The sequence below is a fragment of the Lepeophtheirus salmonis genome, chromosome 7, assembly GCF_016086655.4.
Source record: "Lepeophtheirus salmonis chromosome 7, UVic_Lsal_1.4, whole genome shotgun sequence".
NCBI lineage: Eukaryota > Metazoa > Arthropoda > Copepoda > Siphonostomatoida > Caligidae > Lepeophtheirus > Lepeophtheirus salmonis.
The window spans coordinates 1670972-1697449 of record NC_052137.2 but is presented as its reverse complement, the minus strand read 5'-3'; the positions used below and the strand labels follow the sequence as shown (position 1 = coordinate 1697449).

Sequence of the window (26478 nt, the reverse complement as noted above, 5' to 3'; positions counted from 1 at the left end):
TATTTATGATATTTTTATTTCGTAAATTAGTTCATTTTTTAAGTAATATGGAAGAGAAATGAAACAATCATGTAAAGAAGTAACAAAATACTTGAATCCGTATAAGATAAAAATATCAAGAGAGTTGAAATTTATTTTTAGAGAAGGGATATTTTGATTAAGAATAGTACAAAAGGAAATAGGACATAATGAATACGCATATATTCAGCCATGAATTACTATGATGATTCAGTACATGGCTCCTGTATTCTTAATAATACCTACGCCTTGTGTGACTGTGACATCCTACCCATCTCCCCTACAATTACACTGTTTACTAGCACAGTAGCGCCTATTTCGCATTCATGACAGTTGGGCTATTTGATGACGTCAAGGGAGGTAAATGTTTTGAAGAGTGTAACGCCTCAACCTGAACAGCTATACAGTACAGAATACGTCCACATAGTATTTAATAGTAGTGTAGCTAGCTAGGGAATGAGCAGCTCGAGTTGGTAGCACTGAGTCTCATTTTCTCTCCAATGTTTATTTTTTAACACATACTGTACATTGATACATTTCCATCCTGGATCGAGAAGAAACATCCTTGGTTTATAAAACTAAAAGGACTGCATCTCGCCCTTGCCCTTCTCGAGATTCGGATCGCAGTGATGTCCAAGAAGGATAAAGACGTAAGTTATTTTCATTTCCCCTGAGTTACTATAATTTTCACACCGACTTCTGTTTCCATGGATGAATTAAGCAGCTCCCTTCTGTTGAGCTTCTATTAGAGCTTGGCCATAAAGCCAGTGTAAAGGATCAATTGTGGAATCATCCCGAGAAAGTGACCAAGTCAGGGCAATTCACACACGATTGGGAGTTTTATATCAAGGGCAAAGATAATGGAAGGTGCGAATATTACTTCGAAAAAGTCGTATTTTATCTCCATGAGACATTTAAAAACCCCGTTCGAGGTAACTCAGTGGACTTTGAGCTTCTTTATATCATTCCAAATTTATGTTTTCATTATTTTCTAGTTGTGAAAGAACCTCCCTACAGAATTCAAGAGCAAGGCTACGCTGGCTTCCTCATTAATGTGGAGGTGTATTTTAAAGGAACGACGGACAAAGATGCTTTTAGAAAAGTAACTTGGGGTTCATAGATCTATGTCAGGATTTCTATAATGTGTCTTTTTTTTTTTTTTTTTAGCTCTCCTTTACCTATGACATTTTTTTATCATCATTCCCTCCCGAAAAAGGCATGTCCAAGGATGCCATAAAAAAAAGATTGCCGGTTTCATCGCCTAGAAAGTGTCATGATAAAGACTGCTAATAAGGATTTCGTCCGAAATCTTGTTAAAGGAGGAGGTGTTCTCAAAAATGAAAAAGATCTTGTTAGTTGGATTATCTTTTTTTCAACTCAAAATTTATCCTATCTCATTTTATAGGTATACTCAAATTCAAAACATCGTTCATCCTCGACCTCATCCTCATCTCGACGGGAAAAAGGAGGAGGCCACTCTACGTCTATTTCCTCATCCTCTTCGTCTAAAACCAAAGAAAAGGACCATAAAAATGAAAAAGAAAGGAGAAAAGAATCGTCCAAGTCATCATCGAGATCTTCTTCTTCAACTCGAGAGAAAGAGTTACGAAAAGTGCCTAAGTTAAATGAGCCAATTAAAAAGATAAAGGTAAAACTTTTAATTAGTTTTCTATAACAGTGATTCCCAACCTTTTCATACCTGCGGAGCTCTTAGTTCTTCTTTTTTTTGTGAGGGGAGCCTATGTATTTTGATCAAATATCAAATTTTAGGGTCTTCTTAAACATTTTTTTTTTTAGAAAATACATTTTTTAATGACCTTGGGGAGTTCCGGGTTGGTGAAAAAGTTGTTTTAAATGTTTGAATATTATAAAGGATTTTTATATTCATTATAGGAACCCGTTCAACCAGTCTCTAAATCTAAGCCGAACGATACTTTTACAAACTTGTTCGGTGAACCTATTCAAAAGGATAAAAAAGGATCCAGTTCAAGTAAAAAAGAAAAAACTACTTCTAAAGAAGATAAAGTAAGAAGTAGTTTGCCCACCACGACTGTGAATAACGGCACTGGCCTCAACTCTAACTCTTCATCCTACTCTTATTCTAACTCAATTACGCCCTCTCCTTCCGTAATACCATCATCTTCATCAACATCATCCTCTAAGTCAAAGAATGACAAATCTTTATCAAAATCCCCGCAACCACCACCACCACCACCAACTTCCACTTCTTCATCCTCGAAAAGCAAAAGTCATAAGTCCTCATCCAAAGATAGAGATTGGGAAAAAGAAAAGCATAAGCGGGAAAAGGAACATCGGGAGAAAAGGCATAAAGAAAAAGAGGAGAGACGGAAAAGGGAGAAGGAGGAGAGACTCAAAAAAGTGAAGGAACAGGAAGTTAAGGAAAAGTTGGAGGATGAAGAAAAAGAGCGTCGAAGATTGGAAGAAGAGCTGCAACTTCATCGAATAAAGCTAAAAGAACAAAAAGAGCGTTTGGAAAAAGAAGCCCGAGAGAAGAAAGAAAGGGATTTGAAGGAAAAGGAGCTTAGGGATCGCCTCCAAAAGGAGAAGGAGCGTAAAGAAAAGAAGGAAAGAGAAAGGAAGGAAAAAGAAAAGCGTAAAAAGAAAGAAGCAGCAGAAGAGCAGAAAAAGCTTGCTCGTGCCGCGGCTGCTGCCGCTGCTGCTGAAGAAGTTGCAGCAGCACTTAAACGGAAAAAGGAGGAGGAAAAGGAGAGAGCCGCCGCCGCGGAAAGGGATGCAAAGCTAGCCAAAGAGAGATATGAAAAGAGCCTTAAGGAAAAGAAACTTGAGGAAGAAAGGAAATTAATATCATCCTCGTCCAAAAGGAAGGAAAAGTCAAAAGGCTATGGAACTGTTCTGGGTATACTCAAGTCCAAAGCCAAAGAAGATGCCAGCGTAAAGAGATTATCTGATTCTGATCAGGGTGGAGGGCGAGGTGTGGAGTCTGGGTCTCCACTGGTCCCTTCTGAGTCCTCTGACGAAGAGAAAGAAGTACTCAAGAGAAAGGAAAAGAAGAAGAAGAAAGACAAGAAGAAGAAAAAAGAGAAGGAGAAGAAGAGAAAGAGAAAGGAGAAGGAGGAGTCCCCCTCTCGATCCCCTTCTCACTCTCACTCACCTTCACCAGTCCCCGCTCCCTCACCACCTGTTAGTCCCATCCCATCACCTGTTTCAATTCATTCTAAATCACCTATCCACAGTGACTCTTCTTATCGGTCTTCTTCTTCTCCTCCTAGATCGGTCTCCATCACACCCCCTTCATCTCCTCCGGGAATCAAGGAAGGCTCCGCTCCAGCCTCATCCATTCACTCTTCCTCCTCCTCCACTCCGGCCTCCTTTCCTACCTCAAGCAACAACTCTCCCAACTATTCCCAAGATGAGGAAAAGGGGAAGGATAATAATAATGTTGTCGAGGTCGAAGAAGTCGAGGTGGAGGTGGAGGAGAAGAAGCAGGAGGAAGATGAGGACATTCACATGACCAGTAGCTTAATTGAACCTCCTCAATTAGTCAATTCTCCCGTTAGTCCCATGTCAGAAGATGAAAACATCATTCCCATGGAAGAGGAGGATGTGGAGCATGAGGAAGAGGTGACTCTCGTTGAACCCGAGTATCATCATCCCAGTTCCGAATCCTATAAAAAATCCTGGCTCAATAATTCACCCACCCATCCTCATGTTCTTCTGAATCTCTACTCCTCAAAAAGTCCTGTTCAAAAGGATCATCAAGACTATTTGCCCATTGAAGAGCTTAGTGGGGATTATTTTGAGACCCTTAAACTCATACAAGAACGGATTAATAACCCCACTGAGAGTGATAACATTGGCAATATTGTTCGAATTGTGCAACAAACCGGCTGTTATGCCTGTGATGATGAAGATAACTTTGACTTTGATCTGTGTTTATTAGATAAATTGACTATTAAGAAAATTCAAAAGTACTTAGGTTTAAAATAATAAGAAAGACGTGATACATACAACATGAACCACTGTTCATACAATCAACCTCATTGCCTATTGATGATAACTTTAACTTCATTTGTTTGTTTTTCTTCTTCTTCTCCTCTTCAAATGAAGAAGAAATTACGCTTATTACTTACAATACCTGTGGTATTGTTTTATCTTTCATTTCAGATATTTACATATGCATACATACACACTTTCCAAGAATACCTATAATAATATTCGAAAAAGTATTGATTATTATTATGTAGACGTAATTCGTGTATTGAAAATTATTTTATATTTTTGTTTATGTTATAAATATTATTATTACATAGTAGTAGTACTATATATTGTTTCAGAGAGTAAAGCCGATAAAATGGCAACGCATACATAAATAAAGCATAATAAGATGCCCTTACAAAAATCCATCTCTCTCTTTTGCTCCTGGAATTGAATCTCATACATATTTAATTAGTACGTAATATGTACGATCTAGAAAAATAATTAGGGGCCTTAGCTGGGGTGGACTGGATGAGCTGTAGCTGTTTTTGTCAATAGCTGTGGATTTTTGATTTTTTTTTTCTCGAAAAAGCTTAATATTTGAAATGTAATTCTTATAATTTTTGTGATCAACTAGGTTTTTGAAAATATTTTCCAAAAAAATCATTTTTTATGAATAGCTATGGGGTTTTGAAGTTAAAAAAAAATCAATTTTTTGTGAAATTTTCAATTTTTTTGTTTTGTTTTTGAATCCCCCAAAAAAAAAAAAAAAAAAAAAAATACAAACATAAATATATAATCCTGGAGACGCAGAATATATATACAGTCAAATCTAGATATAATAAAAATACTCTTATAGTCAACGTTCTCACCCCATATACCCATTTTTTACTGCATAAAATTCTTCGCATAGAAGAACCATGAATTAAAAAATCCTCTTAAAGTTTACTTTTTCTTCCATTTTTTGGCATGAACTTGGTAGGAATTTAGGTAAATGAAGAATTTTAAATGAGGCTTTAAGCTTTTTTTATAGGTTCAAATCGTAAACTTGACCAATAATTTTTGTTCTATATGTTCATTTTTATATTTATTTCACATTGCTTATCAATAAATAGGAATATATATCATGAGTGCCCCCAAAAAATACTTAAAACTTTAAGAAAAGCCGTAGGGGGGAGTCACAAATTCCACTTTTCTGAGCCTCATGACCAATGTTTTTTGTATAAAACAATGATCTAGCATCAGATCCTAGTTCCATGTTTTGGTTAACAGTGTAAAAAGTGGCTTTAGGTTACGGATTATAGGATGAGCTGGACAGACTCTCAATGTGGCTGATCTGGATTGTGACTTTTCCCCCCTGACCAGGGTCAAAAAGTCACAGACTCGGGGTGAAAAGTCATAATATTTTACATATCTCAAAGACAATGTTATTTGATGTTCTAATCATGTTTTATGATCTTATGTGTATCATGAGTGGTTTTACGCAATTACACTTTTGCATAGTGCTTTTATACAAATAAAAAAATCAAATAAAAGGAACCTTTTTTATTTATATATTACACTATGCTACAAAATGAAGGTCTTGGAACGCCTGCACACTGAAACCCACATTTATCAATGTAATTTAAGCCGTAAAACACAAATATGACCATTAAAACTTTCAATCCATGAAGGTTTGGCTTTTAAAGCCTTTTAAAAAAAAAAAAATCAAGTTTTTAGGGTATAACTAAGATTCAGTGCCATATTTCGACATAAAAAAAACGATATATATGAAGATCAAAGAAAATAATAAATTTATAAAAACATTTCAGCATTTAAAAAGTGAATTATTTATTACGTTATCTTGATTACATTTAATAAAAAATGTATATAACCACCAAGAAATCGAGTAAAATGAAGGACCTAACTTAGATGCTAATATCCTTTTTATTTATTCTTCAAATGCTTTATATCATAGCTGAGTTTTTTGTAGAATATACCTTATATTTCAATTTAAAAAAAAAAAAATGCCTTCAAAAAAGGTGGATTTTGATTGATTTATGGTCAATTAAGTTTATAATATTTATTAAAAAAATTAAATATAGTAAGGCGGGTAGGTTGCGTGAATTTACATTACAATAATATTCCGGAGAAAAAATTTGATTACCTATGAGGCTATATAATTACATAATTTATATGTGAGGGAATTAAAATTAGTTAATAGATGCTTCATATTCAAATTAATTGATTAGTATTTATTTACTTTGAATAATTATATATTAGTAAAGGAAGTTTTACTCTTAGGAGAAATTATAAGAGCATAACCCATATATATAATTATTTTCAGTGGGTAAATACTAATCAATTAATTTGAATATGAAGCATCTATTAACTTGTTTCAATCCTCTTACATATAAATTATGTAATTAAATAGACTCTTGTTATACCCTAAAGACTTGATTAAAAAAAAAAGACTCTAAAGGCCAAACCTTCATGTATTGAAAGTTTTAAGGGTCATATTCGTGTTCTACGACTTAAATAACAATAATAAATGTGGGTTTCAGCCTGCGGGTAAAAATGCTGTTGCATTGTGTTATTCTTTGGTGCAGACGGAAGAGCTTCAGACAATACAAGGGGCCCAAAAGACGATATTGGCCATGTTAAACTGGACATTTTAATTTTAATTTAGGTAGCATATTTAACAATGAACATATGACCACTTTTGGCGTGTTGCGTTCCTCGAGAAGGTTCTTTAGATTTCCTTAGAAGTAAATTTATGTCTCTTATGTGTACGGACCAAGTTTCATCATTATTGAAATACTCACTTCTCTTGAGGTATTCAACTTTAAGGTTTTCATCCTCGTCAATCAACTTGCTTACAATCTCTACATAGAAAGAGTTTGACTTCTGATTATCCCTTGGATATATTTACTTTAATGTACATTGTTTTTATTTTATTTTTCATATATAAGTCTCAACTTTTTAAATTTTCATATATGAATGTAAATATTTATACTAGCACAGAATATACAAAGGGAGGCAGGGAGCAAATGACTATGGGGAACATGGTCCACAAGGGATCCCTGTTTAGAGAACCAAAAAATGATTAAAATACCAATATAAGTCCCCGTTCCGAAAAGGACAAAAATTCCAAAACAGAAACCCCCCTAGTAGGCGAGGGGTGGCCCATTCCCAACAGAACAGAGGGCCATGTTTCTGCAAGTTTCAAATCTCTGCCGTCCTTATTTAATAAATTGTATGACATAATACTTATAGAAATGACATGTACTATGTAATGACTGTCTATAAATGTATGTGTGAACTTACCTTTAGAAGAAAGAAAGCTTTCATTCTTTGAACATATCCAGGTACAACGATGAAGATAGATTTCCATAAAGACGCTTTATGAACTAATTTCCTAACCTGATAGTGTTTGTTATGTGCTGTCAATAAGTTAATTGACTACATTTTTGAAATATTTATAATACTTCGCCGTCTCTTATATGTGTTTATCTATATACCGACGTCATATCCACTCAAAACACTAAAAAAAAAAGCTTACCCCGTTTGTATTGATTGTCTTATACATACATTTAATCGATTTAGTTCTGCTCAAGATTAGTAGAAATACAAGGTTAGACCATCATGTTATCAGGCTTGCTAGAATTTTCAATCTGATGTATGGTAGCACCTGCTAGGCAAGCCAGGCAGATTTTTGACAAAACACGCAACCAATTATAGTCTATAGCGTCAATATTGCTTGAATTTTTAGTTTAATGTATCGTACCGCCTGCTGGACAAGAAAAAAATATTTTGACAAAACATGCAAACACTCATATGCTATGACGTCAACATTAAAAGCGTGTTGGAAGTCAAACATCTGTCGTACATGCGATATGGTATAACCTTGGATTAGACCATCATGTAATCGAGCTTGCTATAATTTTTAAATTGATGTACCGTACCAACTTCTTGACAAGAAAGACAGATTTTGACGTCATAGAGAATAGCAAAAGTATATGAACACCATTTAATATAAGAAATTATATGATTAATAGTAATAGTACTGGAGCACTTTACAATGTTCTTTGAGTGCCTCGGTGATTGGATGAGGACACTGCAGGCCTTCCCTTCGATATGCACACAAAAGGGCCTAAAGTGTCAATAAAGAGTTCGAAAAAACTCAAAAGGGTCTTTAAGCGGAGGAGATAGGTTTCTTACATTGTAAGTGTCAAAAGTGGCCTCTACACCTTCACAAGGCACTTTTGTGATAGCTTTCTGGACAGTCTTGTGCGAAACCAAAAGATCTCTTGCATGATCCCTCATGGACGTGAAGGGATTGACCTGGGATGCTTTCTTTCAATCACCCGGATCCAGTTTGCCCTTTTTGACAGAGCCCTTCTTCCTCTCCAACGTTTTTGAGACTTGCTGATGGCGTCGAAGGTGCTCCTGGAGACGCCCAACTGCTTGGAGTAAACGAGTGAAAATACCCTTGTGAGGGTGGAGAGATCACTTTTCACACCAGCAACAAAAGTAAATCCTTTCCTCCGTTGCCAGACTTTTTTGAGTCTTTTGACCTCTTTTTGACACATTTTGGCCCCCTACAGCCAAGATGGAAATCCCTTCGACAAAAACTTTGGGTGTATATCGAGAAGGAAGTCTGCAGTGTCTGTTATCCCAATACCGAGGCCTCAAAGCCACTGCCAGCCATTACTGGGACTCCATGACAGAGGAGTACATCCGTAGCGGGTACCTGACCTTCTGCCGCCACCTGGAAACCATCATTGTCATTAAGGACGGCCACATTAATTATTAAGAGAGCTCCGAAACATATCTATTTATAGTATTAACTTTGCTGAAATTCTATTGTCAATTAATAAATTTTATCTTTTCAATGTGTTCAAATTTTAATGGCCCCCCGGACCATATACTACAATAATAGCTACTTGAATGATTAAAAGAGGATTTAATTATTTAGATTAATTAATCTTCTTATTTTTTACCTAATTTTTTTTGTATTTATTGATAATGCATAAAATAATATGAATCAATATTGTTTTATAAAAATAAAAATCTAATTATAGAGTCAAACATTTTAAATATGATTAGATAAATCATCTTAAAGTTAACCAACAAATCCAAATTTGTACACTCTTTAAATACATAAATAAAGTTGCATAAAATAACTTTTTTTTGTATTTGCTTATCTGTAGAGTGTCTTTTATTTTCCAAGGCTCTTGTCATTAGTATTGTGTGAGTCCTTATTTTGGATTGAGGACCGCAGTTCAGTCTCAGGGGCATGTGCAGGATTATATATATAATTTTTAGAGGGCTTGGTTTTTTTGCATTTTTATGAAAAAAATATCTAAAATTACAATTTTTTAGAAAAAAAATAGAAAAATTAGATTTTTACAAAAAAAGAAAAAAAAAATTGTAAAAAAATTTCAAAAATCCATAGCTATTTACAAAAAATTAATTTTTTGAAAAAAAAATTCAGAAGTCCAAAGCTATTCTCAAAAAATTAATTTTTTTTAGGAATAATTTCAAAAATCCATAGCTGTTCACAATAAATTTATAAAATTTTTTGAAAAATATTTCTAAATATTAAATTTTTCGAAGGAAAATTTCAAAAATACGTAGTTATTCACAGGAAATTAAATTTTTAGAAAAAAAAATGAAGTATTATGTTTTTTTGGAAATTTGGGTATTCCCTCCACAGGAAATTCTAATATGTCTTTAATTAGTAATAGTCATAGTTTTGAACGATTTTGGAACTATCCAAAAAGATCCTAGTTTCTAGAATTGTATCAAGTTAATTTATAAATTAGGTTTGATTAAAATAGGGTGATAGAAAAGAGGAATTATGCTTTTAGTTGTAAGATTGATTGATAATGAAGATTTAACATACGCTAATTTCATATGTTACGACTAAGACCCCTTTGGTCCTTGCCAAACTACAGCAAATAAAATTTTTAACAACACTTCAATCCATTCGTTCCAGTTTAGCGTGCAACTTCTTCGCTAAAAAAAACAATATTAACGGACCTAATAAAGTCTTGCTTTCAAAGATGTGAAGTCGGAAAATATTTTTTAACTATCCAAAATCTGACTTTTTAAATTTTAATAACTATTCAAGTCACTTAAAACTATTTATCTTCCACTCAATATTTAAAATTATTCTATACCTTGACCATATCCGGTAAATTAAATTATATCAGATAATCAGGTATCTGTGGAGTAATTCGTTTAAAAATATATATTAGTGATGCTCGCTAACACAAAAATATTAATGTCAGCTGTCGATGTTTTTGTTTCTTTTCTGCTAGTCATTATTCTGAACATTGCTTGATTGAGATATAATCAGCTCCTTTTTAACTGTGAAAAATTATCAACAACCATTAAACAATAGGTCCATATTTCGGAAGAATTGGCTAATGATCAACTGATTTTGGGAATTTCTGTTTCTTTTCGGATTAAAGTTTGCGTGATACAATAATAGTAACGAAGTGGCAGGAGTTAGTATTTTTGACTACCCGTCCCACTCGCTATAGCAAAAGCTAAAATATGACCCGACCAGCTGTAAAATATATATATATTTTTTAGATCTTGACAATTTGTTTTGAATTTGAAAAATATGATTTGCCCATACGTCAACATAAATCCGGTATTTTCCCGATTGCACACAGAACATGTTGAAAAAGGCTTGAAATGTAAAAAAAAAAAAGACTTGATTATAGGGATTTTAGACTTTGGAACTGTTAGTTTTGGTGAAAATTTCAAAAGAAGTTCTGTTGGGTTCCATGAACAACTTTAATTCTTTTTTTGAGTGGAAATACTGATCCTGCATATGATTTCAATTTTAATAGTAAATGTCGCAATAATTAGGGGAATGTAATTCTAAAATCTCATTGGTATGTAGAATAAAGCTGTTTGATTTTCAACCTTTTTCGAATTTCGATTACGGCTAGTGTAGAAAAGTTGTCATATGGCATGAAAGTGACCAATGCAAAATTGCATTCTCCTACTTGAACATCTCGATCAAATAATGAAAAAAGCAAAAAAACTCTTTACTTAGTCAATAAGGATACAAAGAGAAATTTTTGAGTTATTGTGCATTAAATAATTTTGATATACATTTTTTTAACCTACAAAAAGTGTAAAAAAGTTTATTTCTAAAATTGTTTTATGAAACAAAAATTAGAAAAAGTTTGTTGATCCGCGTATAGTGGACATCCATTTTTTTTTTTTTTACATTTTCTGAAACTAAAGATAAAAAATTTCTTATTTTATTCTCTCTTTTTGCTTCATAGGGTAGCTTTAGAAAAAAACTTTATTAATGTTTTTTATAGGGTAGAATAATGTCAGGCATAATTAATTTATGCAAAATAATGTTAAATGCTATATTTTACCCCTTATTCAAACGAATAAAGAACTTTTGTCTTCTTTCATAAATTAAACTGGTGACAGGCAGCTTTACTTCAAACATGTTCGCCTTACCCTCTTTTGCCTCCTGCATCCTCGCCGTCAATTTTTTTGCCGTCATATATGCTTGCCTCCAACATGTTTGCTGTACTCCATACTTGCCACCCTGCATTTTCGCCGTCAAAAGTTATGTAATAGATCATATAGAGTTAACAGTCTGACTCGTCAAATAGATCCGAAATTCACATCACTTGTATGAATTTTAAAATTATACACTTGAACAAAAAAAAAATTAAGCTTATAAGGATATTTATTTATTTTATTGGCATTATGGAAGTCAATTTGTTATTACATACGCAAGCCCCGATTTAAATTTAGAACTAGAAAGTATTGATTTATTTCTTAAAATAGCAATAGTCAATATTTATTGTATACAATCTATTTTATAATTTTTGACGGCGAAATTGCTGGGCAGAAAGTATGTAGCACGACAAACATGTTGGAGGCAAGCATATATGACGGCAAATAAGCTTGACAGCGAGTGCACAAGAGGCAAAAGAGAGCAAGCCGAACTTGTTTCAGGCAAATTCTCCTAGAACCCAAAGGAAATTTTGTATAGGTTATTTTCCTAGCACATGACAACTTTTCCGAACTAGCTGTAACCGAAATTAAAATAAAAACCAAAAAACCCACCCTAATCCCCTTAATATATATCAAAACTCTGTCTTAGTTAGCTTAATGAGCCATCGACTTTTAAGAGACAATCGCAAGGACCCAGACAACGCGAGTTATCTAATTTCATTCTTGAGGAGAAAACATCTACCTTTAAAGTATAAACACGAATAAAGGAGAGTAACACTGAGTTGAGGCGTTATAAGTGTGTGTCCTTGCTGGACCATGAGTAGAATTGAGGTTCAAAAACGGAGTAATTCTGCCTAAGTCCTTGCTATATACCGAGTAGGATTTATGTTTATTTCCTTCGATTCTCTACCAGCTTCTTGCATCTGATTTTATAAAACGTCATGACTGCAAATCTGCTCTCATCCCAAAAATTCTTCAAATTGTTAGATTTACCACGTTAATTTTATGATTTTTTTTAAAATACTGCCAGGTCATATTTTAATCAATAGACATATTTAAGACAATATAATCTTCAAGATTTCTATAATAAAAGGCTTGAAAAAGGAAATGACAACTCTAGCAGTTCGAAGAATGTTTGAGAGAAGAACAGCGTAGCCTTCATGACGTTTTATTAGATGGGTTGCAAGCATCTATGAACACCTTATCTAGTAAAGACATATAAGAAATAACTACTCCTATGTATATCCTCAACTCTACTCTGAGTCCGTTAGAAGGACTTATACATATGACTCCCCAACAAATCCTCAGGGTTACTCTCCACCTTTCATGAGCAATCACAGTTTTTACTTAGATGTTCTCTCCTTAATAATGAAAAATGATTCAAATTGCCAAACTCGGTTTGGATAATATTTTTTTAGAGCTCTTCAAATAGGTAACTCGTCACTCAGTCCTAACATCACTGAAAGGAACTTGTCCCTATTGGCAAAAAACTTGCATAATCGATTTCCATAGGTCTCTATTGAGGCCAAATTTGTATCCCCAAGCGCGTTGCCCATAGACAGGAACAGGTGGTAGTCAATTGGTGACAGATACGGACTGTGGGGTGGATGCATAAGAGCTCTCTATACGAGCTCCCGGAGTGCTTCTGGCGCGTCATCAAAGATATATGTGGCATGGTGTTCTCTTGATGAAAGACGATACCTGTCATATTCACCAATGCTGGCCTATCTTCAAACCGTAAAGCTGTTCGAAGAGAGTGCAGAATTGAGCGTTTGGCCGAATGGGAGCAGGCCATAGTAGATTATTCCCCTACCAATCTCACCAAACAAAAAGGATCACCTTCCTGGCTTGGCCACTTTATTGGATTTCCACCACGACCTCTTAAGGGATCCATTTTTCATCTCCAGTTTCTTTCGATTAAGCAGCAAATGGAAATTCATTTCATGAGATTTTTAAAATATGGCGAATTTCTTCCTTTGAAACCTCCATACTCGACGCACGATAATTCAAGACCTAACCATCCAAGCGCAATTCTGTCTGAAAAGTGTTTGTAGTATATACTCACACCTTTACAACACTTTATCGTATGATGCGATGTGACCAATAATGAAAAAGATATGCTCATTTAAATAAAGCGCGGGAAATACGAAATTACTTTTTCCCCAACCAAATATATACATTGGTGGAAATCCTGGAAGGGATTCATTGAAGAGAAGATTGTATTGTAACTTTTCTTCCCTCACGTCGTTACCTTTATTATATCTCGCAAACTTTCCACCAAACAGAAACCTAATAAATGGCCCAAAACCAGTCTGTCCACCTAGCCGGAGACAGGAACAATTTTTTCACAGGTTATAAATAACTCTGTTGTGTATCTTTAATGAGGAATTTTTTTTAATAGTAAAATGTTAACGATGAATGACACATCATTTATCAATTTGGATATAACTGGACGCAAGAAAGCCTGTAGACTCCAATTTAAAAAAATAAAAGAATCATGGAATTTAAATGAACTCAAAATAAATCTGAGGACTCAATAAAAATATTAAAGTACTTGTATTTGTTTGGATAAATTAGAGACTCCATCCCAAATGTCTTGACTTGACTCTAATTTTATTTGTAGTATATGAACTTTCTCCTGCCTCTAAAATATGAAAATTAACTGATAATTAAGTAAGTACATACTATATAGAAATATTGGACTACATAACATAGATAGACAGCTGTTACAAAGCTTTTTGTTTTTTGCATCAATTACAGTGAGTTGTTTTGACTAGGACGAGTCGAAATTTAATACAATTTACTATTGTTGAAAATATTTGGAGATTATACAAGACAAAAATCCCCCCCCCTCCCATTACTTGTCAAAAAGTTGCTACTTTCCCCGTATCCGGTTGCAGCAGTTTAAAAATCGAGTTTGAGTATTAAATTAAAAAAGTTAGACCAAATAGTATTGTTTCCAATCACACTTAAAGAAAAATAACTATGAGGAAATTCTATTAATAATGCTACATTGGAGAAAGGTAAATTCTTATGAAACGAATAAAGGCTATAGATTACTACTGTTAACGTTCCTGAGTACTTTTAAGCAGTACCAGAAATTGACAGCCAATAATTGACCCAAATATAATATGTCGATATAATATTGGGGCGTTGATTCTTCTATATTAATAAAGCAAGGTTTTCCCGTGAAGGACTCATTTTTGAGAATGTACAGGGAGAGGAGATCAAATTGTCGTCTACTTTAAACCTTGATAACTTGAAGACGACATTATCAAATAAAAAACCGGTTACCAAATAGCGGACGAATCGTAGTTCAGTTAGCATCATGCCGTCATCATATGAGGAGATAAAGAGCTATAAGTGGAACGAGGAGCTTTCGAGGTTCGCCGTAGTCACGGCATTGGGTAATAATGGAGGTGAAATCTCCAATTCAACGATTGCTTCAACCTTAGGAGTGAATTTACGGACTGTTCAGCGTTTCCGTAAGAAGCTAGAGGACACCTGGGATGTTGATGCCACCATAAAGAGGGCACCCAAGGAGGAGGGCGCCGATAGGTAGGTCAGGGACACCGACTTTGTCAACAAGGTGAAGAAGATGGTTGAGGAGGACCCTACCAGGTCCATGAAGGCCATGGCAAGGATCTGGGCCGGGGGTGGCCGGAGACAGGCCCTGGGTGTGGCAACAGGACTCAGCATCCTGCCATGTGTCCAAAATCTCCATGCAGTGGTTAACCGAGAACTGTTATGACGTCGTAACCAAGGATTTCGAGATAGAAAGATAAATTATGAATTGTTGAGGGAAGATTATACAGTGTGCCAAAGTAGATTGTTTAAGACTGTTTTTTTGTTGACACACCTCATATATTTGTACGATTTATTGCCCCCCTCAACAATGAATTGGGATTTTTTGTGGTGACATATATAGATACATACTTATCAAGGAATGTCATTCAAGAAAATAAATTCATTTTTGTTCTGCTTTCTTTTTTATGGAAAAGTTGTAATTAAGCAGTTTTATGACATGATATAAAACATTTTGTATGGGCACTGCACATTGTGTACACAAATATACTGAAATATGAACTATACAAAATAGATAATTATGAGCAATGTAGGACATATGTCATAAATTTATATACAATTTTCATTATTTGATATGCTTTAATATCTATGTGAATAAATCAAAGTATGTCTGTTCATGCAGGGGCCTACGCAGGATTATGCATATATATATATTTTTTTTTTGTTGGGGGGTAGTGTATTTTTTTTCAAAATTACATTTCAAATATAAAATCAAAAAAATAAAATAAAGTTTTATAATAAAAATTTCAAATGTTAAATTTTTTGAAAGAAAATATAAAAAAAACAACATTTATCGACAAAAAAAAATTTGAAAAGTAAATATTCACAGCTCTTCATAAAAATTAAAATTTTTTGGAAAAAAAAATTCAAATATTAAATTTTTTGGCAAAAAAAAATTTGAAAAATTAAATTTTCTAGCCAAAAGTAAAAAATCCTTTGGTGGAGGGGGGTTAAAGCCCCTCCCCCATCCCCTGCGGACACCCTTTGTTTGTATGTCGGATGAAAACACATTCTTAAAAATGAGCTCATTAAAAAAAAGAAAAAAAAAGAGGGAATCACATGTTTTAAAATAATGAATTTGATTTTCGATAATGTTCAGCTATAGACTAAAGTACTCCATGCCCAATCACATTATATTTAAAAAAAAAAAAAAAAAAATTATCAAGCTGTTATTATTCTTCTTCATTTTTGAGGAGAGATCATTTAATAAGTATTGAGTAAGACCAAGGATTTCTTTTCACTCCAAGACCAATTCCTCTCGTAGCAAGTTTATTACGTGAAAAGTTCATCGCGAGGAATATATCTTAATGAAAAAAATCAACTACATATGATGTTGTATTTTATTCTACTCCTTAATACAAAGATTTAATCATTCGATAATATACTCATTATCTTTCTAAATAAGTTCCTAAGAACTTATCCTTATGCAAACACTTTATAAGACCATTACCCTACAAATTTGCTACATAGCTTTGAGATATTTTTATTTCCCAAAATTGAATATAGATATATTACTCACTTAATTACCACTCCTTGTGGCGATTTTTTCAAATTATCTAGGGTTCTATGCTTTTACTAGTAAGCTAACCAACACCCCCCTCATGTTACCTTCACTAATAATTAGAAATAACATATTATATAAAAATATGTTTTTTCCTCTGGGTGAACTTTTCTTGCGATGAAATTGTCTAGGAATGAACTTGTCCGAGGGATGAATTTGCCTTCTGGTTAAAAGAGCGTGATGAAATTTCTTGTATCCGACCATTATACTTTTTATATATAATAATATATATTTAAAACACGTAGAACATTATAAAATCTTGTTGATATGAGGTCATTCACTGGTTTCATTTTTTACATAACTCTAAAATGTGGAATTTGGTGGTACTTTTTTTTCATCTCCTCCCAAGAATATGTGTTTTTGATTAACCACACACCCCTTAAAAATATTAATTTGACTACAAAAACTTTACGACGTTATGTTAAGAAAGTATTCAATTAAATTTTGATTTCCGATGTTCCTTATGACGACAATTACACCATCTTGGTACGTTATTCAAATCTACATGGTTTTAAGTGTTAATTTCCTCTTCTCTCCCCAACGAGGATTGACCTGGTCTTAGACTATATTTTCTTATGAGTAATATTGGTCAGTTATACGTTGGGTTAAAGAGTTGCTCGTAAAGATAGTTTATACAAAGTGATGAACATAGATGAAAATAAAGCTATAATGGAAGAGGGCCCGGTTTTTTGTAGTTATAGCCAAATAAATATATTTTTTTATTTTCTAAAGCTGTTTCCATTATTCTTCCATTCTTGAGGAGATAACATTGAACGGGTGGCCCATCTAGCGTTGCATTTTGAACTACCCCTTTTTGACGTCTGACAGCTGTAGTAACATTTTCATTATGTCTAATATTTTGTAAAAGGTATCTGGTTTACGAAATGATTAAGTTTACGCGCAAAGAAAATTGGAAAATACTAAAGACTTACTTCCAAAATGGAGAGTCTTCAAACGAAACTGCAAGAAAATTACGTTGGTCGAAATAAAGCGCCTTCCAGGCAGTTTGTGGGTAAATTTGTGAAGCGTGTGCGCGAAACTGATTCGTAAATGGATAAAACAACGCGTTCCCGTGTTTGTCCAGTGCGCTCAATCGAAAACATTGCTGCTGTTGTCGAAAGCGAAAAAAAGAGAAAACGAGCAAGGAGCTGCTGTTACGGTCAATGGTGAGCGCTATCGGGACATGTTGGAAGATTTTTTGTTTCCCCAAATGAAAAAGGAAGACATCGACGACATTTGGTTCCAACAGGATGGCGCTACGTGCCATACAGCCAACGTTACAGTGGATCTTTTGCGCACTGTCTTCGACAATCGCATCATAAGCCGAAACGGCAACGTCAACTGGCCACCTCGTAGCTGAGATTTGACTCTGTTGGCTATTTTTTGTGGGAAACCGTCAAGGATAAATGTTACACCAACCATCCAGAGACGATTGACGATTTGAAACACGAAATTGGAGTATCCATTGCAGCTATTGAAGCTCACACAATCGAAAATGTATTGACAAATTGGGTCGACAGAATGGACTACTGAGAGTGCAGCGCCGGCGGCCATATGAATAAAGTGGTGTTACATTATTAACCGGAATATTGAGGCTTTCAAATAAAAAAAAAATATTGAAAAATATCCATTCGTCTTTTTTTTAATAGCAATATTAAATAAAAAAAGTTTCATGGGCCACTCTTTACGTACTATAAACTATAAAGTTTAATCACAAATGTGTTTTATCATGAATGACAGATAACCATACAAAGGAGTTATAAGTTTTAGTCGTTGTTGAACTCGTAGTAGATTTGAGGATCGACATTGGAGTAATTCCTGCATATATATCATTGCTAGATGTGGAGTGGGGATTGTGTTTACGTCTCTCATCTCGTAGCTTCTCGCAACTAATTAAATGAAGGTCAGGGCAGCTAAAATGATCTTCCCCAAAATCTTCTTTAAATTTCCAGGGTGACTACGTTAATTTAAGGTAATTTTTTTTAACATACTGGTGGATAGTACTTTTTTCCTCCATGGTGATGTATATCGTTAGCATTTTGAGCATGTTGAAAAAAACCATCAACGGAAAATGAGCATTAAAGAATGTTTGGAGAGAGAGCAGACAAGCTGACATTTCCCTAGATCATCTACAACTAGCTGAGACGAGGAGAGGAGAAGATCGAAATAAACATGGACATTGATAAGAAATCCTCCTTTGTCGATCCTCTATTATACTCAGAGTCCAACAAGGACTTACACTTTTAACTCCTAAACAAATCTTCAATTTTACTCTCCTTCTTTGATGTGGACGCACAAATCTTCAATCTAGTTTTGTATATAATTCTATGTAATATCTTTTTAATTATTAAATACATATTTAATTATCCGCCTGGGCATAAATATTTATCAATAGTAAAAAAGCGGGATTTTTTAAATGTAGGGTACAAATCCACTCAAAACTTTGTTTTACGGTTTAACAAACAAAATTTAGTAATGTCGGATACCGTTGCTAGTTTTTATCATTTTAATGATTTTGTCTCACAGAGCCCATCTTTTAAATGAACGTATCTACGGCATGACCATTTACTATTTAGACCAATATATGTTTTTATCATTAATTTATAATTCATTATCAAATCATTTTGATATTTTGTTCATTTAAACTTAGTGCAGGAAATAAAAAGTTAATCATTTCCTGCAAAAAAAAAAATATATCGTATATTTCTTCCTCTTATGGTAATTTTTTCATGAATTGATGCATTTACAGAATTTTTTATTTGATAGCAAAAAAGTGATACATTTGATAGCTTTATACTTCTAATTTGTAAGCACTAGTATCCTAAGTGACTACATTTGGGGTTTTAGTGTTTGTATTTCATCATCCCTATACATAATAGTTATTCTTACTCATTATTAGTCAGATAGATTTGAACCGAGTGCAAGGAGAAGGCAGGAGCGAGGCATATCTTGCTACTGAATTAAGAAGCTTGTTAAAATCAGCTGTATGTTACATGATTTTGAAGGGAAATAATGCATTACCTCTATAGAGAGAAGAACCTTTTATTTTATTATGTATTTAAAAAAAAACAAAGCATAAAGTAGGTGATAATTCGTCAACTTAAAGAGCAAGATGTTAACACGACAACGATCTATTAATATTAGACCGACGGTGGATTAGCACTTTCCCTTTGCACACTCCTTGTACAACAAATGAGCCCACCTGTTTTTGAGTAATGTAAATGAGCAAATTTGCCTAACAAATTAAATTAAAAGGTTTAATTAATATTTTATATTTATTTTTAACAAATAATTGTTAGAAGACTCTTGGACAGGGGTCAGGAACCTTTTTGTCTAAGGGAGCCATGAGCACCACATATTTTAAAATATAATTCTGTTAGAGTCACGCTATATGTTGATCGTAGGTTGGTCTAAATGTTCTTTAGATATGAGAAAGACTGCTCACATGCATACCCAGAGCCAAACATTGTCAGTACAGCAATACTCAAACGCTATTGTGGATGAGTATGTTACTTGGAAGAGCGTTCCAAGTTTTTACAATCAGCTGGTTTGCGGATTGAAGTTTTTTTCATTTCTCCTCACTTTTGTTTGCTTCACAACTCTGATTGCTGTCGTGCAATTATTTCTAAATCTTCATTCAATGACTTAAACTTATTCACCCACATGAGGTCTTCAAGTCAGCAACTTGTAGCTGAAAGTTTTTCACGGAGACACCGGGGATGTAACTCAGTTCGGCGCTGTCCCCTACACACTTGTGTGGATGGGTGATGAACTTAAAAAGATGAGTGCGCTCACAAAATTCTCAAAAACATGCCTTGAATGACCGTAGGAGGTTATATGTGAAGTCCGCCAGCTGCTGAAGATCAAGATGTTGAGTCGTGCCCCTTGCTGTGCATGTCTATTTACACTCTCCCAGTTTTACAAAGTGTAATGAACGACCTGTTTCAATGTTGGCAAGCTTTCTTCCTGCTGTCCCTCCATGGATATATCGATGCAAATGTGGTATGGCATGTGTCGAAGTGCGATTTTATACTTGATCGTTTCATCGATGCAATTTTATGCTTGCGTATTTGCCACACTGCAGAACCTCCCCTTTCTACAAAGACGAATTCTTCTGTCCCTTCCCTCTGAAAAGTACGATACTCCTCATTCACAAAATAGGAAATCAGAACTTTAACGTTGTGCCACACTGAAGATAGCACCTACCAGCAGATTTGCTACAATATTTTTGACGTAATCATTTTTTATTTATTACAGATTTGTCTGCGAGCCAGATGCAGACATCTAACGAGCCACATCTGGCTAAGTAGACCGGTAAAAAAACGCTTCGAATTCATCATATTGAGAGACAATATTCATTTAGTATTAATGCTGGTGTCTCTCCACCTTCACAAGGTTCTTATTCCCACTTTTTTCATAGCTCTTTCGATAGTCCGGTGTGAAACTCCGAGAGCTCTTGCATGGGTCCTCATGGACTTAAGGGATTGACCTGGCCTGTTTTCTTTATCAACTCCACGTCCAATTTGGCCTTTTGCCAGAGCCCTTCTTCCTCTCCAACGTTTCGGACTTGCTGACTAGGTAAACGGTGGTCTTGGAGACACCCAACAGGTTGGAATGCGCGAATGGAAATTCGTCGATCACGTCCAAGTGTCATTTTCTAGACTTGTACGTAAACAAGAGAGGTGTCATTTGTTTTTTTTTTTTTGTAACTAATTGTTTATGCTTTAATATATAGGAATATGAATTTATTTGAATCACCCAACCTTCATTAATTATTGAATTAGTACGTGCTCAGATTTCAATGTACCACTTGGTATATTATATTTAAACGATGACATACCCACAAACAATGTGGAGTAGTTTCCATTATAGAGCAAAAATGGCTGTTTCCACGTTTGTCTCTATAAAATTTACTTCCAAGGTTAACCATTTTTCTGCTGAAGTAGAAGTTTACCAAATACATACTTGTAATAGTCATTGGAGACTGTTGCAACTATTAAAAAATCGATTTTGAGTTAGAAATTACAAAAAAAAGAACTAAAATTGTATTTTGTTTGAACTTTCCCAAAAATTATTAGGTCTTAATATAACTTCTAAAAGATGAGTTTTATGCACTGTTGCATAAATTATGTCTTGCCTGTATATAAAGATAAAAGAAATCTACAATGAACGTGGTAATTCAGACAATGTGATGAATGTTTGGGAGGAGAGGGACTTAGCTGTCAATTGCCATGATGTTTTATAAGATCAGCTGCAAGCAACTGTGAGAGAAAGGCAATAAACACAAATTCCACTCCATATATAGCAACTATATTGGGAAAAATTACTCCAATGTCAATCCTCAATTCTACTCCGAGTCCAGCAATGAAAAACTCCGGAGCAAACCCTCGTTACTCTTCGTCTCCGACGTCGATACTCAATTCCAACAAGGCCTTAGACATATCACTCCTCAGCATTACTCTCCGTCATTCATGAGTACTCACACTCAGGGTAATTAGGGGTGTCCGAAGGGGGGAGGGCTGGAAGGGCTGTACCCCCCAAATTAAGGAATTTATTTTCTACTAGAAAATTTAACATTCGAAATATGACTTTTTAAAAAAATTAATTACATTTTTTGTGAACAACTGTGGATTTTTGAAATTTTTCCACAAAATAATTTATACTAAAAATTTAATTTTTGAAAATTTTTTCCAAAAAATTTAATTTTTGAAAATTTTTTCCAAACAATTTAACACTTTAAACTTTATTTTTTTCCTCAAAAACTAATTTTTTAAGAATAACTATGAATTTTATTTATGTTTTGGGAATAGTTGCGGATTTTTCAATTTTTTTAAATAAAAATTTTAATTTTCCCGAATATAACTCTGCAGAAGCCATGGTTATACCTTATAATTATTTTCTTCTCCTCCAAAATGAAGGAATAAGGATAACAGTTTTAAAAATTAAAAAAATCCCTTTTCTAATTACCAAAACCTAATTTGCACTCTAAAAATACTTAGGATTTGAAACCCTAATTATTAGTTATATGCTCAGTTTACAGTTAAAAAACATAAGCATTCGCTAAAATGCCCTGGATTACAACTCCTCTTCTGCCCTCTGATAACAAACCGTGATTACAGCATTGCAATTATTGCTTAGCCTAGCTTATTAATGCAAGACAAAGATAACAAAAGATAATGTAAAATGAATAAAATTGACTCATAGTACGTTTACTTACAAATAATTGAGAAAATAATTATGCCATTACAGAAGAAATAATTTATTTATTCTTAGAATCGTCAAATAATTAAATGATAACAATATGTTCAAAGATCATATAAGGTTTTTGGGATGATATCATATTATAAATTTTATATCATATCGTTTATTAAAAAAATCTATAGTAAAAAAAAAAAAAAATAGGTGAAAATAGAAATTTTGTTTTTTTCAGGTGCGAAAAAATGAACTTCCAATGAAATATGAGATTTGTAAATAAAATAATGTTTTTAAAAATTTGTCTGGAGATTCGTTTACATATAAATTTGACAATTTTAGGAAAAAATGGTAATGGAAAAAATGTCAAGGAAAAAATCGGAGGAGAAAAAAAAGGAAAAGACTATTAGTAGAAAAAATGGCATAAATTTTAATCAGTTGATCAAACTCTCGAGCCTTTAATGCGTTTGTAATTTTTCCGTCAAAATTTATATCTGTAACTAAATCCATCCTTTCCATAAATATGTATTAATTTGTTCTGAATGGCTTTCGATGTATTTTATTTTTTTTCTTGGACCTATTTTGAAGTCATATGATTAACCGTTTTTGTAAAACTTTCTCATAATGCAGATAAATATTTATTGAAGCCAAAACTGCAAGTTTGGAGCAAAAAATGACTTTTTTAATTTATAAAACAGTGGCGTAATCACAGCTTAGTTATTTGAAGGGGGTAGGCATGACTGTAGTGGCTATGAGTGGTTATATAATAACGTTAATACATATTATTAAAATCTATAGTAAGACGATGCAGAATATCTTTAAAATGAATTAAAAGTTTTTATACATTGTTGGATAAACTATTGATAAGCTGTCCTCCTGTTGATCAATGCTTAATACATGCTTCTTAGTTAAATATTTATATTTTAATTCAAATTTAATTATGTGAAGTCAGACGTTATGCATTATTTTGTATGCAAGTCTGTTTTAGGTTGAGCAAGCGGTGCCGGAATGTATTTGAAAGTGAGGTATTAAAAAAATCTATTTTAAAAAAAATAAATAAATAGGGTTTTTGTTTTTTCAGGTGAAAAAAATGAACTTACATAATTGTGACGTCATACTCATTCAAACTTAGAATTTCATAACATGAATATTACACTTATTCCAAAAAAGTGGTGGGCGGTAGTGACCCCTTGGAGGCTAAGGTTCCAGGGCCTCTGGGGAGATTCCGAGCCAGTTTTGTTGATGTTCAACTAAAGTTTAAAAATGAACATGTTATTAAGGATATGCACATAGACAAAGTTTGAAATGTATTCTAGGGGAGGTGGTGGGCATATTGTCTATATTTACATACTAAGTATATAAGATATATATTTTGAAATAATAAACCTTGAGGTTCAGGGAACTTTTATCCCCCCCTCCCCCCACTGGTCCTCCCACAAACCCTACCTATAGATATGCATTAAATGTGCGACCAAATGTCAAAGTGTTTGTATTTTCAGGGCCGTGAAGATGATTTTTAAGGGGGAGGGGGGGTTAAAAAATTAATTTTTCGAAGACGTTTTGTTTTTCTTTTTTTATATTTCATCCAATGTCCAGCTACAATGTAAAATTTAACATACAATTATCAAAACAGCAAGACAAGTAGAACAAAAATAAATTGAGGTGTTAACACTTGCTCGATTAGGATGACTAAAAAATACAATCGGTTCTCTATCACCAATCTTAATGGTGTCTATAGGTGTTCTCTAAAAGTTGATTTCCCAAAAGTTTCCACAGTCCGACGTCCTGATTCTATGCTACCATTAAATGTATAGTTAAATCATATTTTAAGCTATCCATACTTCTCATAAATTTTACATTCTTGCAAATCAACAAAAACTTTTCGAAGTCGTTTTTATTTTTACAACAATGTCGTTATCATAGTTTTGTTATTGGAGGTACTGGGGGGAGCTTGACTGGAGTGACGATGAATGACTCATCATTAATAAGTTGATAAATACTACTGAAGAAAAATATATTGGAGGCCAGTCCTCCTTGGCCTCCGGTGATTATGACCCTCTAAATGACATTCTTCATCATTTCTTTATAGAAAAAATAAACAACAATTGACATTTATGTCATATCTGTCATTAAAAATGTATTTCTTTTTTTGACAAAAAAAAATAAATTTATATTGTTAAATAGTACTAATTTTGACAACAACCATTACACTTTGCATAAGATATTAAAAATTAAATACCAAAATATTAGTCAAAGAGGATCATAGAGAATATATAGAGCGAATAAGTTTTATTGAAGAGGTTGTTATCTACTAAGAATACCGTCAGCTCTTGTCTAGGTATTTATGCTATAATAATCTACATATTATATATTTTTTTAAATCAAAATATAATTCAATCAGAGCCTCACAGAATCTCAAATTGATATCACTAAGAGAAACTCATAATTTCTGCCGAAAGTTCGAATCACTCCGTGGTATCATTTTCTTGGGATATAAGCTTTGCCTTTACCTTCGATTTTTCACATTTCATAATATCATAATTATTGTAGTATAATCCTATGATACCTTGCCACGATACTAGCGCCTTGCATCAGCTAACAAGACATGATGGGACTTGAAAAGTCCCTATAAGTATATCATACAGGGGGAGGGAGGACTCACAATAGTTTATGGAAATCCCAAGAGCTGAATTTACGTATTTACAACTAACTACATCATCAGAGTCGCTGAAGTTTCATCATAATTCATAACCCCTTTAAAAGAGACAAGATAACTGAATTTAAAAGTAGGAAGTGTGTGACTAGAAAGTATTATTATACGTTCTAGCAATAACTCATTACTTTCTTAATGCTTTTATTCTTCAATCCTAGCTGGAGTGAAAAAAATAAAATGATAGCTAGGACTGAAAGTCTAATGTATCAGTCCTTAAGACCGTTAAATAGTAAACAAGATTGGACCAATATAAGAAAAGACAGAAAAATTGGCTGGATGACTAATTAGGGAACTTTCAGTTTGTTCATACCCTTTTATAGGTCCCACTGCCCACGAGTTGGAGAACCCGGAGGCTGAAACAGGTGACACTAATAACTGAAGCTTATGAAAGAGTCAATAGTGAATAAGAATTATTGAGCTGAGTTGGTCATTATTTTGTAAGGAATGCCCTGCCTAATTAGGATTTGCCTCTTTTCAACGATGATTGATTCTACTCGAATTAGATGATGGGCACTCATAGATGATAACCTCAATATTGCAATCCTAGCACCGATCCAACACTAATACTTATGTATCTATAGAGATGCAGATGTATTGTCCAATAGTTTTCCAGGTAAACCTCATAGGATTTGAAACGATAATTAATAATCATGTTTGAAAACATAATGAAATGTTAAAAATCCAAGCTCATTGTGAAGTTTATATAACAAGAAAATTATGCTTGCTACACAGTAACCTTCAATAAGATTAATCTGGAAAGGGCTATTCAAATATTGATTTAAAAAAGTCTATAGAATTACTTAGAGCTTCATGATAAACATACATGATAAAATTATTGTAATTGTAGCAAATCGTGTAAGGTGTGTTTCCCCCTTATAAAAGGATAAAAAAATGAAAGTGACTATGAAATTAATCAAACAGATTATGAGCTATGACAAATTTTGAAATTACTTATATAAATTTACTATTA

At 33.6% G+C, this 26478-nt stretch overlaps 1 protein-coding gene across 1 annotated transcript; it reads left to right on the top strand.

Moving 5' to 3' along the window:
* The first annotated feature begins 510 nt into the window (after positions 1 to 510).
* Positions 511 to 4399, top strand: LOC121121606 (uncharacterized). Its single transcript, XM_071890076.1, has 7 exons — positions 511 to 668; positions 740 to 950; positions 1014 to 1120; positions 1186 to 1303; positions 1365 to 1369; positions 1424 to 1666; positions 1912 to 4399. The coding sequence occupies exons 1-7, from the start codon at positions 648 to 650 to the stop codon at positions 3985 to 3987; spliced, it is 2781 nt and encodes a 926-aa protein (XP_071746177.1). The 5' UTR covers positions 511 to 647; the 3' UTR covers positions 3988 to 4399.
* Positions 4400 to 26478: the final 22079 nt, after the last annotated feature.

Coding starts and splice junctions, on each gene's coding strand:
- LOC121121606 (XM_071890076.1), top strand. CDS start 648: ATGTCCAAGAAGGATAAAGAC. Junction 951..1,013: donor ATTTAAAAACCCCGTTCGAG/GTAACTCAGTGG, acceptor ATTATTTTCTAG/TTGTGAAAGAACCTCCCTAC. Junction 1,121..1,185: donor ACAAAGATGCTTTTAGAAAA/GTAACTTGGGGT, acceptor TTTTTTTTTTAG/CTCTCCTTTACCTATGACAT.